This window comes from Panthera pardus, unplaced genomic scaffold (genome assembly GCF_024362965.1).
Source record: "Panthera pardus isolate Hobbes unplaced genomic scaffold, ASM2436296v1 HiC_scaffold_13, whole genome shotgun sequence".
In the NCBI taxonomy this organism is placed as follows: Eukaryota; Metazoa; Chordata; class Mammalia; order Carnivora; family Felidae; genus Panthera; species Panthera pardus.
In genome coordinates this window covers 171560938-171574630 of record NW_026526688.1, presented here as the reverse complement: position 1 = coordinate 171574630, position 13693 = coordinate 171560938, and the positions used below count along the sequence as shown (strand labels likewise).

The following is a 13693-nucleotide window of genomic DNA, read 5'->3' as shown; positions in this document are numbered from 1 at the left end:
TTTACCAGAATTTATGACTAGAAGGTTCTGAAAACGTCAGTAGGTATCTCTCAAAGAATTTCAAATAAATGAAAAATCAAGCCTAGAGTCACTTTTACTCCTACTTCCTTAGCCAGTGAAGAGTCAAATGTAGGCTTCCTCAGTAAATGTCTCTACCGCTGATATAGTGCTTATCTAAAAAGACTAGCTATAAAACCTTTATAAGTGGTAGAACATCTAGTTTTCTCTCCTTCTGACTGCATCTTAACTAAAGACCTGACCTGTCTACTTTCACATTTATCAGATACATACGTAAAGACAAATCAAAAGAAATGATATAATTTAGTTATACTACTATATACAGGGAAGTTTAAATCAAGACCAAATTTTAATATTATTTACATATCTCTTAATTAAAAAAAATAATAACATGAAATAATGTATAGGAGACCTGTGGAGCACTTGATGGTAAAATGCAAAGATGACAATTTCTTAAGTTGGTAGAAAAATTATCATATTACATACACCGTTTCCTAGAACTTTTGGAAAGATACCCCATTGCATGCCTTCTTCCAAATATCCTGTCTACTAAAGAATATTAGATCATGATGAATCAACTATATAGTGTTAAGGGGGAGTGTGTGTAAGGGGGTTAAAAAAAAAAAAAAGAAATATTCAGGTTGACACACACACACACAAAAAGTGAAAAGAGTAGTTAACTCTCAGACCCAAATATACTTTGGGATAGGAAAGGACTAAAGTGAAGATGGTTTCAACAGGTTCTAGTCAAGATGCAATAACTGGGATAGAATTTACCTTCCTACCTGAAACAACTAAAAAACTGAACAAAATATATGAAACAACAGTTTTCAGACATTGAACATCATGCACATGTTTCTGAGAGAGGTTGACAATTTTCCCAGCTTATTGACTGGTAAGTTTCCAGTGTGGGTAGGGAAGATCCTGACAGAGACTAGTGGTTTTCCTGAGTCCGGAAAGACTAGAGTTTGCAGGGGAAAGACTAGAATATCAGAGGGGAGAGACCTATTCAGAAAGCAGGTTTGTAAAGGGTATCCCCTGAATCTTCAAATACTTAAAGACCAGGACTTGCATGTGAAGAAATTTCTTCAGTTTAGGGAAGATACTACCTGAAAGGAGGGAGCAGAGTGAAGAATCCTTGGAACTTACAAAAATCTTAGAATAGTGCATTTTCCAATCACAATAAAAAAATCTCACAGTTCACAGAGCATCTCGTAGTCAGAAGGCTAAACCTACATATCCAAGCCTCAGTAAGTCTCAAGCACAAGAAGAAAGAAAACTTCACGATGGTACATCATAATCAAATTGCTTGAAACCAGTAATAAAGGTAAAATCTTAAAAGTGGGTAGAGAAAAAAAGATACATTGTGTAGAGAGGGACAAAGATTAAAAATGAAAAAACTTCTCATTAGAAACAATGAAAACCAGAAAAAGATGGAGCAACATCTTAAAAGTACTGAAAGAGAGAAAAAAAAAGAAAAAAGCCTATCAACTTAGAACTCTTACCATGAAATAACTTTCAAAAATGAAAGTGGAATAAAGATATTCAGACACATAAAAACTGAAAGAATTCTATCAGCACCAGACCTGAACTATAGAACATGTTAAAGGAAGTCCTTCAGACTGAAGAAAAATAATAGCACACAGAAATCTGCATCAACACAAAGAAATGAGGAGCACCAGACAAATGGTAAATGTGTCAGTAAATACAAATCAATGAGCTTCTCTTTCAAAAGGCAAGTCTTTTACTCATACCTCATTGTGAATTAAGTAGATAGATAATGAGGTCAACAATAAACTTAGATCTTTAGGTTCAGGAAATAAAAATATTAATGGATCAAAGAAAGGTGTGTGTATGTACAAGTAATTGTGAGAGGAAAGAAGTGTAAGGGCAGAGTGCGAAATGGACTTAAGGGGATATTTAAGGTCAATAAGATGGGCAGACTGATGGCAGTTTTAGGAGTTTTTAAATTTTGTTGATTTTAATTTTAAAAGAAAAAGTTGCGAAAATGTGACAGGATGCACAAAATGGCCACAAATTATTCTCATCTCTGTATTCATATGCCTTTAAAATGTTGTTCCTCCCATGAAGATATGGAGTCTAACCAACCTTTGTGTCTGGTCTTGATTATGTGCTTTGTTTGGCCAGTAAAATATAAGTAAACATAAAGTGAGTAGAGGTTTAAAAAGTGCTTGTGAGGTAAATCATGCTTTTTCTTGCTACTTTTGAAACCTAGTCAGCATTTGAAAAGTCCTGGGCTACCTTGCTGGATGATGAGAAGATGAGAGAGACACATGACCTAGTTGTCCTATTTCTCAGCCAACTGCCAGACGTCTTGCCAACTGACTGCAAATACATAAGTGAGACCACCCCAAACCAAAAAGAATTGCCAAGCAGAATCATGAGCTAAATAAGATGGGGGCTATTTTAAGCTACCAAGTTTTGGGCTGTTATGCAGCAAAAGCTAACTAACACAAAAGGTAAAGTTTATATATTTTACCATTTATTTACAGGCCTTCAGTTAGTTGCCACAGGAAGCTTTTTTCTCATGCAGTCTCTTTATAAACGTCTATTTCTATACCATTCCAGTCCAGTCCTTTCCTGTTTATTCCAGGTTAAATTCTATTCCTACCATTCTATCTAAGGAAATACAAAACATGATAGTATTCATAAAAAACTACAGAAAACCCTAGAAATGTGCTGTCCAATATGGAAGCCATTAAATAGTAGCCACTTGGCTATTAAACACTTGTAGTATGAACAGAACCACATATTGAAACAATAATGCTTTTGGAGGGGCGATTAGGTGGCTCAGTTGGTTAAGCATCCAACTTGGGCTCAGGTCATGATCTCACAGCTCATGAGGTAGAGCCCTGTGCTGGGCTCTTGTGCTGACAGCTGACAGCCTGGAGCCCGCTTCAGATTCTGTGTCTCCCTCTCTCTCTGCCCCTCCCCTGCTTTCTCTCTCTCTCTCTCTCTCAAGAATAAATAATAAACATTAAAAAAAAATTTTTTTAAATAATGCTTTTGGATATTGTGGGATAAAGTATATTATCAAAATAAATTTTACTTGATTCTTTCTATCTTTCTAAATGTGGTTCCTAGAAAATTTTAAATTTAGGGTGCCTGGGTGGCTCAATTGGTTAAGCATCCAACTCTTGATTTAGGCTCAGGTCATGATCCCATGGTTCATCAGTCTGAGCCCTGCATCAGGCTCCAAACTGACAGTGCAGAGCCTGCTTGAGATTTTCTCTCTCTCTCTCTGCCCCTTCCCCACTTGTGCACATGTTCTCTCTTTCTCAATAAACTTTATAAAAAATTTTTAAAATTTATGTGAGATATGTTTGTATATAGTGCAATGCTATAAAACGTATCTCAGAAAAATGCTTGGTTTACTGTACAAAAAAACAGAACAACAAAACACAACACTGGACTGAAATCAAGAGCTTGGGCTGTCCTGTTCAGTGATGTGTCCTTGGGCAAGCTACCACACTCCTTTCCCTGTGCATTACGGTCCCTACTTATGTAAAGAGCAATGCTTAAGATTTTTTTCTAGCTCAAAAATGGGAGTCAGTGTGCTTCCACTGAAGTACTATGATTTCCAGCACTCACTAATGGTACTTAAATACTTATAATTTCCACCTCATAACTTAGTACTTCATTATATAAGGTCTCACACCATTTGCTTTATAAGATTCAACCAATATAACTGATACTATAATTTCAAATGGTAGTATGAGAGCAAAGGCAGCTTTCAGACAACAGATCTTATTTTCCTCTTCATTTCAAGTCTTCTAAGGAAAACAGCTTGTTAAAAATCTAAAAGATCTTAGTTACAGGCACAGTACACAGTACACAGTACTCCAATATATGCACAGCAAGAAAAAAAGACAAACAAATGCTTAAAAAATAACTTACTTGATCACTGAGAAGAGAGTCCTAAAAAGCTGAATAAAAATTTCATTGCAATCTTCCAATTCGAAGCAGATGTTATATGATTTAACCCAAGCTAAGTTCTTAAATAAATAAATAAATGATTATTTACACATGCACAGAATAATTACACAAAAGCAAACTCATTACCAAAATTTCATTTTCAGAATTACAAATGTATATTAAAGCTTATGAAGATCCAACTATACAAAATTAAAGTTGCTAAACTTTAGTTCTTCATATACTGTGACCTTTAAAAGACCTCTATCTGTTAGCATTATCCTTTAACTGAAAAATACTAAACTGTTAGATATTAGTAGACATATATACATACTATATATAAGGAACAGTGAAAATTAATTCAACTTAATCCCTCTTCAGATTAGAAGAGAATAAAAATAGAAAAATGAAAACAGAGTTTCAAATAGAACAGATTTTCCAGCAGAATATACTTCATCTTAAAAAAGATATTTTATTAAAGGGGATTTGTATAAAACAAAAAAAATTCATTTTACACAAGAAAGTTACTAAAAGGAATTTATTACACGAATAGCATGATATTTATTAAATTTTTTTTTTACCTCTAATAAATAAAAGTATCTATTAAACTGTGGACTCTTTGTATCCTCCAAACCTTTTAATTGTCTGGTAATAAACAAAAATATGTCCTGTTAAAACAAAATGATAAAATACATTAGTTTAGATACAAATACTTAATACTCTTTCTTTCACAATACACTAATAATAATCTGTATATATATTCTCTATTACATATTATAAAACACAATTCTCCTTTAGCTGAATGACTTGAGTGAGACTGGTTTAGTCCATTATTCCAAATAATGCGAACAGAGCAAATCATATAAAATTATATCCTTTAGAAATGATAAAAAAAAAAAGTTTACTATTGCCATAAATCTTTAGGCTTTCTCATTCTAGGAGAAACATAAGTTCTGTATCTTATTACCCTTTCTTCGACTACAGAACTGCATTATGCCAAACAACCATCTTCATTTTAAGAATCTGCACAAGAGTCTTTCCATTACTATTTCCTACATGTAAATAGTGATTTTTAATATCTAGCTTGAATCTGTTGTGCAACTACAAATTTGTGTGGAACAAAAATAATAACAGACTGGTTTAAAGGTTGTACTTTTCATGACAATAGTGTGCCATTTCTTAATAAGCTTTCTTTAGAAGTTTTAACCCAAAATAGAATCAATATGCAAAAAACTGACTTGAGGACTATTAAAAAGAAAGCAGCTCAAAGTATTAAAATTTGCCAAGAATAAAATTATTCAGAATATGAAGTGAGCTCAAGAGGAACTGAAAAGAATTCCTCAAACATTCCAAACAAAGGCAGAAATCTCCAAGATGAGCATAATGTAATTTTGCATGTAACTTGCAGGGGGAAATCATCATTTGAATATGTAAATTCTGTTACACTACTGTTTTAAAAGTGTCATTAATCCACTATTTATCCCTACAATTCAGCCATCTGGGCTTTGTGATGGGTTATCATGAAGGTTACAGATGAGGAGACAGGGACTAGTTTTGATCTAAACCCTAAATGCCTCATAAAAATACCATTTTTGTGGATATACAAAGAATTTTAATTGAATGAATAATTTGTTTTACAATTTATGATATAATCTTATGATGATAGGTGAATAATAATAAAAACTATGTCCCTAAAGGTAACCTAAACTAGAAAAGTAAACTAATTCTGTAAAGACTATATTTACCTTAAGTTTATCGTGGGAAGTATACGGAGCTTCTGGGGCATAGATTCGAAAGATGTCAGCCAAACAACATGCTACAAGGAGACGCACATCTTTATTGGGATTCCTGAGGAAAAATTCAGATGCAAGATGCAAGGCTAGTGGGAGATACTGCTGTTTTTCGTCTTCTGAGTCCTGATCCATATCCATAAAAGTTTTTACTACCATCTGAAAAAATGTATGAAAGGAAAAAAAAATACTCAACTCCTAATATTTAGAAATTAGTAGAGGATATATATTTTTTAAAACTCATGTCCATTACAACACAAACTAGTAATCACTATCAGAGGATTCATAATCAAGTGTAGTATGGACACTTTAACAATATTCTTCCAATCCTTGAGCCTGGATTCTTCGTGAGAGTCATTTAAGACTGTTATCATTTTACACCTACCCCAGGTAAAAAGTTCTTAGCTTCATATGAACAGCCAGATTCATATGATATCTTGTAACATCATCAATTATGTTTCTTTTATATTTTATTATAAAAGCTGTCTTGACTTAGGCTCTTTTATTTTTAAGTATTTAAAAAAAATTATTTATTTATTCTTGGGGGTGAGGGAGGGAGCAACACATGAGCAGGAGACGGGCAGAGAGAGAGGGACAAAGAGAAAAAGAGAATCACAAGCAGGCTCCACACTGTGAGCATGGAGGCCCATGCAGGACTTGAACTTAGAATCACAAGATCATGACCTGAGCAGAAATCAAGAGTCAGATGCTTAACTGACTGAGCCACCCAGGCACCCCACCCCCTTTTTTTTAAGTTTATTTATTTGAGAAAGAGAGAGAGATCATGTGTGTGCTTGTGTGCAAGCAGGGGAGGGTAAAGGGAGAGAATCCAAAGCAGGTTCTGCACTCTCAGCATAGAGCCTGATGCAATGCTGAAGTCTCACAAATTGGGAGATCATGACCTGAGCCAAAATCAGTGTTGGAGAGGATGTGAGAAATAGGGGACCCTCATGCACTGTTGGTGGGAATAAATTGGTGCAGCCACTGTGGAAAAGTGTTGAGGTTCCTCAAGAAATTAAAAATAGAAACCATACACCCCAGTAATTCCATTTCTGGTTATTTACCTGAAGAAAATAAGAACACTAATCAGGAAAGATATATGCACCCTGATGTTTACTGCACCATTATTTACAATAGCCAGGATATGGAGGCAACCTAAATGTCCACCAACAGATAAATGGATAAAGGTGATACATACACACACAAGAGAGTATTACTCAGGCATAAAAAAAGAATGAAATCTTGCTATTCATGACACAGATGAGCCTACAGGGTACTATACTAAGTGAAATAAATCATACAGAAGATGACATTATCATATGTATTGAATTTTATCATTTTTTCTGCACCTACATATTTTCCTAATTCTGTGAAAGTCAATCCCACTGACTAGTCTTCTAATTTTATTTTTTTATTTAATTTTTTTAATTTTTTTTTTTTTAACATTTATTTATTTTTGAGACAGAGACAGAGCATGAACAGGGGAGGGTCAGAGAGAGAAGGAGACACAGAATCTGAAACAGGCTCCAGGCTCTGAGCGGTCAGCACAGAGCCCGATGCGGGGCTCGAAATCACGGACTGTGAGATCGTGACCTGAGCCGAAGTTGGACGCTTAACCGACTGAGCCACCCAGGCGCCCCTAGTCTTCTAATTTTAATCCAAGTTTCTATTCCTAAAATCTAATTTTAGTCCAAGCTTCCATTTTAAAATAAAGCCAACTAGGTCATAGCATTTGTACACTTCTAGATTTGAGATGCCATTATTTCAATTTTTGCATTTCTATTCATGAAAGAAACTGACCTATAACTTTAAGACAACTTGTCCATTTTAGCAATGAGGTTGTACTGGCTTAAAACAAATAGAGAAGTGATCCCTTCTCTTCTACCATGGAAAGTTTGTAGTAAGACTGGTTTTATCTTTCTTCCTTAAATATTTAGTGAAGTTCAACTCATCAAAGAAGGAATCATAAAGGAATTTAGAAAATACTCTGAACTGAATGACAATGAAAATATAAATTATCAATACTTGTAGGATGCAATTAAAGCTGTATTTATGGGAAATTTATAGCCATAAAAGTATACATCAGAAGAATGAAAAATCAGTGATCTACATGTCCATCTCAAGCAGTTAGAAAAATACCAAGTTAAATAAAAAGGTAGAATCAAAAGAGGAAAAATTAAGAACAGACACCAATGAATTGGAAAACAAACATACAAAAGAGAAAAACCAAATAATGCCAAATGTTGACTGTTGAAAAGACTGATAGAATTGACTTGCCTCTACAGGAATAAATCGAGGAGAGAGAGAGAAGTCACAAATTACCAGTATTAGGAATGAAAAAGAGGACATATTACCCATTCTAATAATAATAATACATGGTGGGGGGGCTGTCACATGAAATACATTACCTGAATAATCCTCTTTTTTTTTTAAGTTTTATCTTTGAGACACAGAGAAAGTGCATGCATGGAGGGGAAAGGGTGGGTGCGGGGTGGGGTGGGGTGGGGAGGTGTACTGGGGAATCCCAAGTAGGCTAACTGTGAGATCACGATCTGAGCCAAAATCATGAGTTGGACACTCAACTGACTGAGCCACCCAGGTGCCCCTTGTGGGGAGGTTTTTAATTTCAGATTCAGTTTCTTTACACAGAAACAGGACTATTCAGGGGCGCTCGGGTGGCTCAGCCGCTTAAGTGTCGAACTTCAGGGTCTGACTTCAGCTCAAGTCACAATCTCATGATTCATGAGTTTGAGCCCCGCATTGGGCTCTGCGACAGCGCAGAGCATGCTTTGGATCCTCTGTCCCCCTCTCTCTCCGCCCCTTCCCCACTTGTGCTCCCTCTCTCAAAAATAAATAAACATTAAAAAAAAAAAAAAAAAAAAGAGGTCGCCAGTAAATCAATGTCTCACTCACAAGGTTGATGACTCCTTCAAAGCTAATTCAGCCAAACTTTGAAGTCATTTAGAAATATCTTACTAAGTATTCTGAAGCAATCTGAGCAAATTCAGTTGCAGGTGAGAGTTAAAGTAAAAAAGGCAAACTGTACTCCTAAATGCCATAACTAAAGAGTTTTATATTTTATTATACATGAAATGGGAGTCATCAAAAAATATATGTCAGGAGAAAAGTATATGTATTTGTCATCTACTGCTATGTGACAAAATACCCCCAAACTCCATGCCTTAAAACAACAAACATTTATTTGTCACACAGTTTCTGTGGAGGCAGAATCGGAGAGTGACTTAGCCAGGTGGTTTTGCTTGAACTCTCACATGAAACTGTAGTCCATCAAGGCTACAATCATCTGAAGGCCTGACAAACCTAGAGGATTTGTTTTGAAGGCAGATCATTCACATGGTTGGTAAGTGGGTACTGGCTTTGGGCAAAAGGCATCAGTTCTTCTCTATAGGGGCTCTCTGGACAGGTGCTTGAGTGTCCTCATGGAATGGCAGCTAGCTTTCTCCCAGTAGTGACCCAAGAATGCAAGCTGTAGACGGCAATCTTTTTTTTTGTTTTTTAATATTTATTCATTTTTGAGAGACAGAGCGTAAGTGGGGGAGGGGCAGAGAGAGAGGGAGACCTAGAATCTGAAGCAGGCTCCATGCTCTGAGCCGTCAGCACAGCAGCTAATATGCAGGGCTAAAACCCATGAACCGGGAGATCATGACCTGAGCTGAAGTCGGATGCTCAACCAACAGAGCCACCCAGGCGCCCCATAAATGGCAATCTTTTATGACCTACCCTCACAAAGCATATACTTTCATTTCCACAATAGCTTATTAATTACTCAGGAGAGTCCTATTCAGCTGGAATATAAGGAAAGGAAGATCATTCAGGGCCATCTTGGAGGCTACCTACCATAGTATGTCTCCTAATATTTTCATCTTGTTTGGTCCTCTCTCACAAAGACTCTGGGTTTGAGCTCACTACTTACTTTGACCAACAGGACATTAGCAAAGATAAAGCAAGGAGAGGCCTGATAACCACTTGCACACCGGGGCTGGAATGCTTCCTGCTGGAACCTAGCAGCCACACTTAAGAAAACCAGACTATCCAAGAAAGAAGAGACCACGCGTACAAACCTGGAAGATGAGACAACACACAAAGAGGCAGACTATGTGGAGAACTCAGAGCTCTAGCTGAGCTCCCAGCTAAATTTAGCTTGTAAGAGTAACCCCAGCTGATACCACCTGGAGCAGTCAAATCACAGAACTGTGAGAAACAATAATTTTAACCCACTAGGTTTTTACACAACAAAAATTAACTGAAACCGCATCCATTCTGCAGTTTTTTTTTTTTAATTTTTTTTTAACGTTTTATTTTATTTTTGAGACAGAGAGAGACAGAGCATGAACGGGGGAGGAGCAGAGAGAGAGGGAAACACAGAATCTGAAACAGGCTCCAGGCTCTGAGCTGTCAGCACAGAGCCCGACGCGGGGCTCGAACTCACAGACCATGAGATCATGACCTGAGCTGAAGTCGGACGCTTAACCGACCAAGCCACCCAGGCGCCCCCATTCTGCAGTTTTTTAAATATGCCTTTCTGTACTGCAGAGGCAGGAAAGCTAAAAACTATATATCCTAGGTTCCCTTACAATGGGGTTACAGTTGTAATTTTGGTTTAGCCAATCACAAGTACTTATTCATGATTTTGTAAGTGGAAGTGTGGAAGAAGTTGTATTACTATTGCTTCTACTATTATCTTTATGTAGATATAGATATATATTTTTTGGCTGGCAACTGTGAAGTAAAGACATTTTGTGGTGTAGAGTAGCAGCAGTAGCATTAAGCTTTGAAGAGACAAGAAGGATGCATCCATTTTGTGCTGGTACTGAACTATTAGGTGTGTGAGGCTCTAGAGCAATCATTATGGCAAAGGTTTACTTATGACAATATTTCCTAGAAGTAGGTACTATTATCATCTAAGTTTATGGATAAGGTAGGTTGTGCACTCTGGATCACAAAGTCCCAGAACAAGATCAATACCAGCACAGAAGGAAGGGAGAGAAGAAAATAAAGAAACTATTAGAGTGCGTCACATATGATAAGGTTATTATTTAGTTCAAATCTGGTTTCAGATTAATATCACATACATGGCTGTTTGAACTGGAGAGCACAATATAAAGTATTTCTTAACATGGGTTGTAGTAAAAAGTATTTTTTGAAAGCTATGATAATGCTTATTACTTCCTTGCCAATATATTACATCCTATTTGGACTGACATATAATTTAACTTTTTTAAAAAAAAGTTTTTATTTTTGAGAGAGAGAGTGCGTGCGCATGCACATGCGTGGGTGCATGAGGGGGGAAGGGACAGAAAGAGAGAGGGAGACACAGAATCCGAAGCAGGCTCCAGGCTCTGAGCTGTCAGCACAGAGCCCAACACAGAGCCCAAACCCACAAACTGCAAGATCGTGACCTGAGCCAAAGTCGGACACTTAAGCGACTGAGCCACCCAGGCATCCCACGTATGATTTAACTTATATGAAATATCCAGAGTAGTCAAATTCACAGAGACAGAAAGTAGAACAGTGATCATCAGTGATTAGAGGGAGGAGGGAATGAGGACTTAGTGTTTAATGGGTACAGAGTTTCCGTTAGGGATAATGAGAAAGTTCTGGAGATGGATGGTGCTGATAGTTGCATAACAATGTGAATGTACTTGATGCCACTCAACTGTTATCAAAAATGGTTAAAATGGGAAATTTTATATTCTGTATATTTTGCCACAATTTAAAAAATCGGTACAAATGACTTCTAAAACTGGAGAAATATTTTTCTTACTTACATGTTAATTAATGTAACAACCAAGCGAAATAAACACAAATATATCAAAATACGAGTTAAGAATATAAAGTTCTAGATGAAGTAATAACAGTGTAATAAAAAAAAAAAAACAAACAGAAACACAAAAGAACATTTGGTCCTTAGGAATAGCTAGTTAAGTCTTCAAGAGAGGAATGCTATCATATACACTGTCATTAAATATAGACAACTACAGCATGAATGACCTAACCTGGCAAAAACACAGATGTGGATGACCGAACATCACTGTCCAGATGAGCCCAAATACAAACATCAAGAATGGCATCTTAAAGAACTGAATGTAGTGTTTTTGTTATAAATGGCTTTGTGCTCATATAGGGCATGGGAGTAGGGAGAGAGGAAAAGAGGAGTAAAAATGGAAAAAGTTAACATCTGGAGAACAAAGAAGGCTCTTTTTACGGTTCTTGCTGCTTTCCCAAGTCTGAAGTTTTATCAAAATAAAAAACTAAAATTAAGAAAGAATATTTACCATAAAATACAGGACAAACACACATATACTAATAGTTGAAAGTTTCACCAAACAAGACTTGTCTGAAAAAAAGTTTCTGATTTTAATAGAACATATTTATCATTGCATTATTAGCTTGACATAGAAATGTCAGATATGGAAATATAATTACATTTACAAAGTATTCTAATTCTAATTCTACTTTTAAAACTAAAAAATAGGGGCCTCTGGGTGGCTCAATTGGTTAAGTCTCTGACTTCAGCTCAGGTCATGATTTCACAATTCGTGAATTAGAGCCCCATGTCAGGCTCAGTGCTGATATCTCAGAGCCTGGAGCCTGCTTCAGACTCTGTCTCTCCTTCTCTCTCTGCCCTTCCCCCACCCTCTCAAAAATAAACATTAAAAAAACTTTAAAAAATAAACTGCACACTTCTTTCACCTAAATTTTGTTAGGAAAATAATTTTTGTCTGTTAACAGCTATATCCTTACTGATTACAACAGTGACTGGCACAAAGTGGGCATACACTTTTTTTTTAAAGAATATTAAAATTCATGAAATGAAGGCACCCCTCAGATTTCCTCTAACCTAATCACCTAAACAGCTACCCTAATCACCTTTTAGATAATATGTAAGATTTCAGAAATTTCAACCAAGCCTGGCTTAGTTGGTTGGGCATCCAACTCTTGATTTAGGTTCAGGTCATGATCTCCCAGTTTGAGATCCAGTCCCACATCAGGTTCTGTGCTGACAACACAGAGCCTCCTTGGGATTCTCTCCCTCCCTGCCCCTCCCCTGCTCATGCTCACGCGCTCTCTCAGAAATAAACATTAAAAAAAAAAAATTCAACTCCATTTAAAAATAAGGGAAGGGAGCAGCGCCTGGGCGGCTCAATCAGTTAAGCCTCAGACTCTTCATTTCAGCCCAGGTCATGATCTCCTAGTTCATGGGTTTGAGCCCCACATTGGGCTCCACACTGACAGTGCAGAGCCTGCTTGAATTCTTTCTCTGACCCTCCCATACTCATGTTCCCTCTCTCTCTAAATAAACAAATAAACTTTAAAAAAAAAAAAAAAAAAAAAAACAAGGGAGGGGAAGAAGTGGGAGAAGGGGAGAGGAAGACATACAGAGAGAGAAATGGAAAACTAGAGATATTAACTGAAGAAATGAGTTAATGGTAGGTCTAGTACTAAAAACTAAAACCTCCATCTCAGGATTACTAATCTAATATCTTCCTGAACACCATTTTAACTCTCACATGCCAGGGTTTTAAGTTCTCAAAATTTTCTTCACTTTACTTTTATTATTCTCTTTCCTCACTAGGACTTTTAAATTCTGCAATGGCAATAAAATGTATTCATTTGTGTAGTCCAGAATCTATAAAACTGTACTGATACATAGCACTCTACTTGTTGAATTATGAATGTTAACAACTAGTTCAGACAATCTCTAATGTATGCTAATCTTTAAACAACAGCAAAAAAAATCCACCTTTCAGAGGTGAAAACGTATACACATGGTAATTAAATAAACATAATTTTTATACTAAAATGGTGGCTCATTCACTGAGTATATACATGGACCACCAGATCAGAATGAGCACTGAGCTGTTTGCCAATATGTATCCCTTTTCCAGTTTCATGTGATTATTTAAACATAAATCTTTCTATCCAATATA

General features: G+C 36.3%; 1 protein-coding gene across 2 annotated transcripts in view; it reads right to left on the bottom strand.

Moving 5' to 3' along the window:
* The window catches only part of PDS5A (PDS5 cohesin associated factor A), a 137280-nt gene that overhangs the window by 86350 nt on the left and 37237 nt on the right, over positions 1-13693 (bottom strand). For both annotated transcript variants that reach the window (XM_019413823.2, XM_053901618.1), the window contains exons 3-5: positions 5697-5900; positions 4533-4619; positions 3937-4034 (exon numbers count right to left, since the gene is read on the bottom strand). In XM_019413823.2, coding sequence (XP_019269368.1) covers positions 3937-4034; positions 4533-4619; positions 5697-5900 — 389 coding nt within the window. The remainder of the gene's footprint in view (positions 1-3936; positions 4035-4532; positions 4620-5696; positions 5901-13693) is intronic.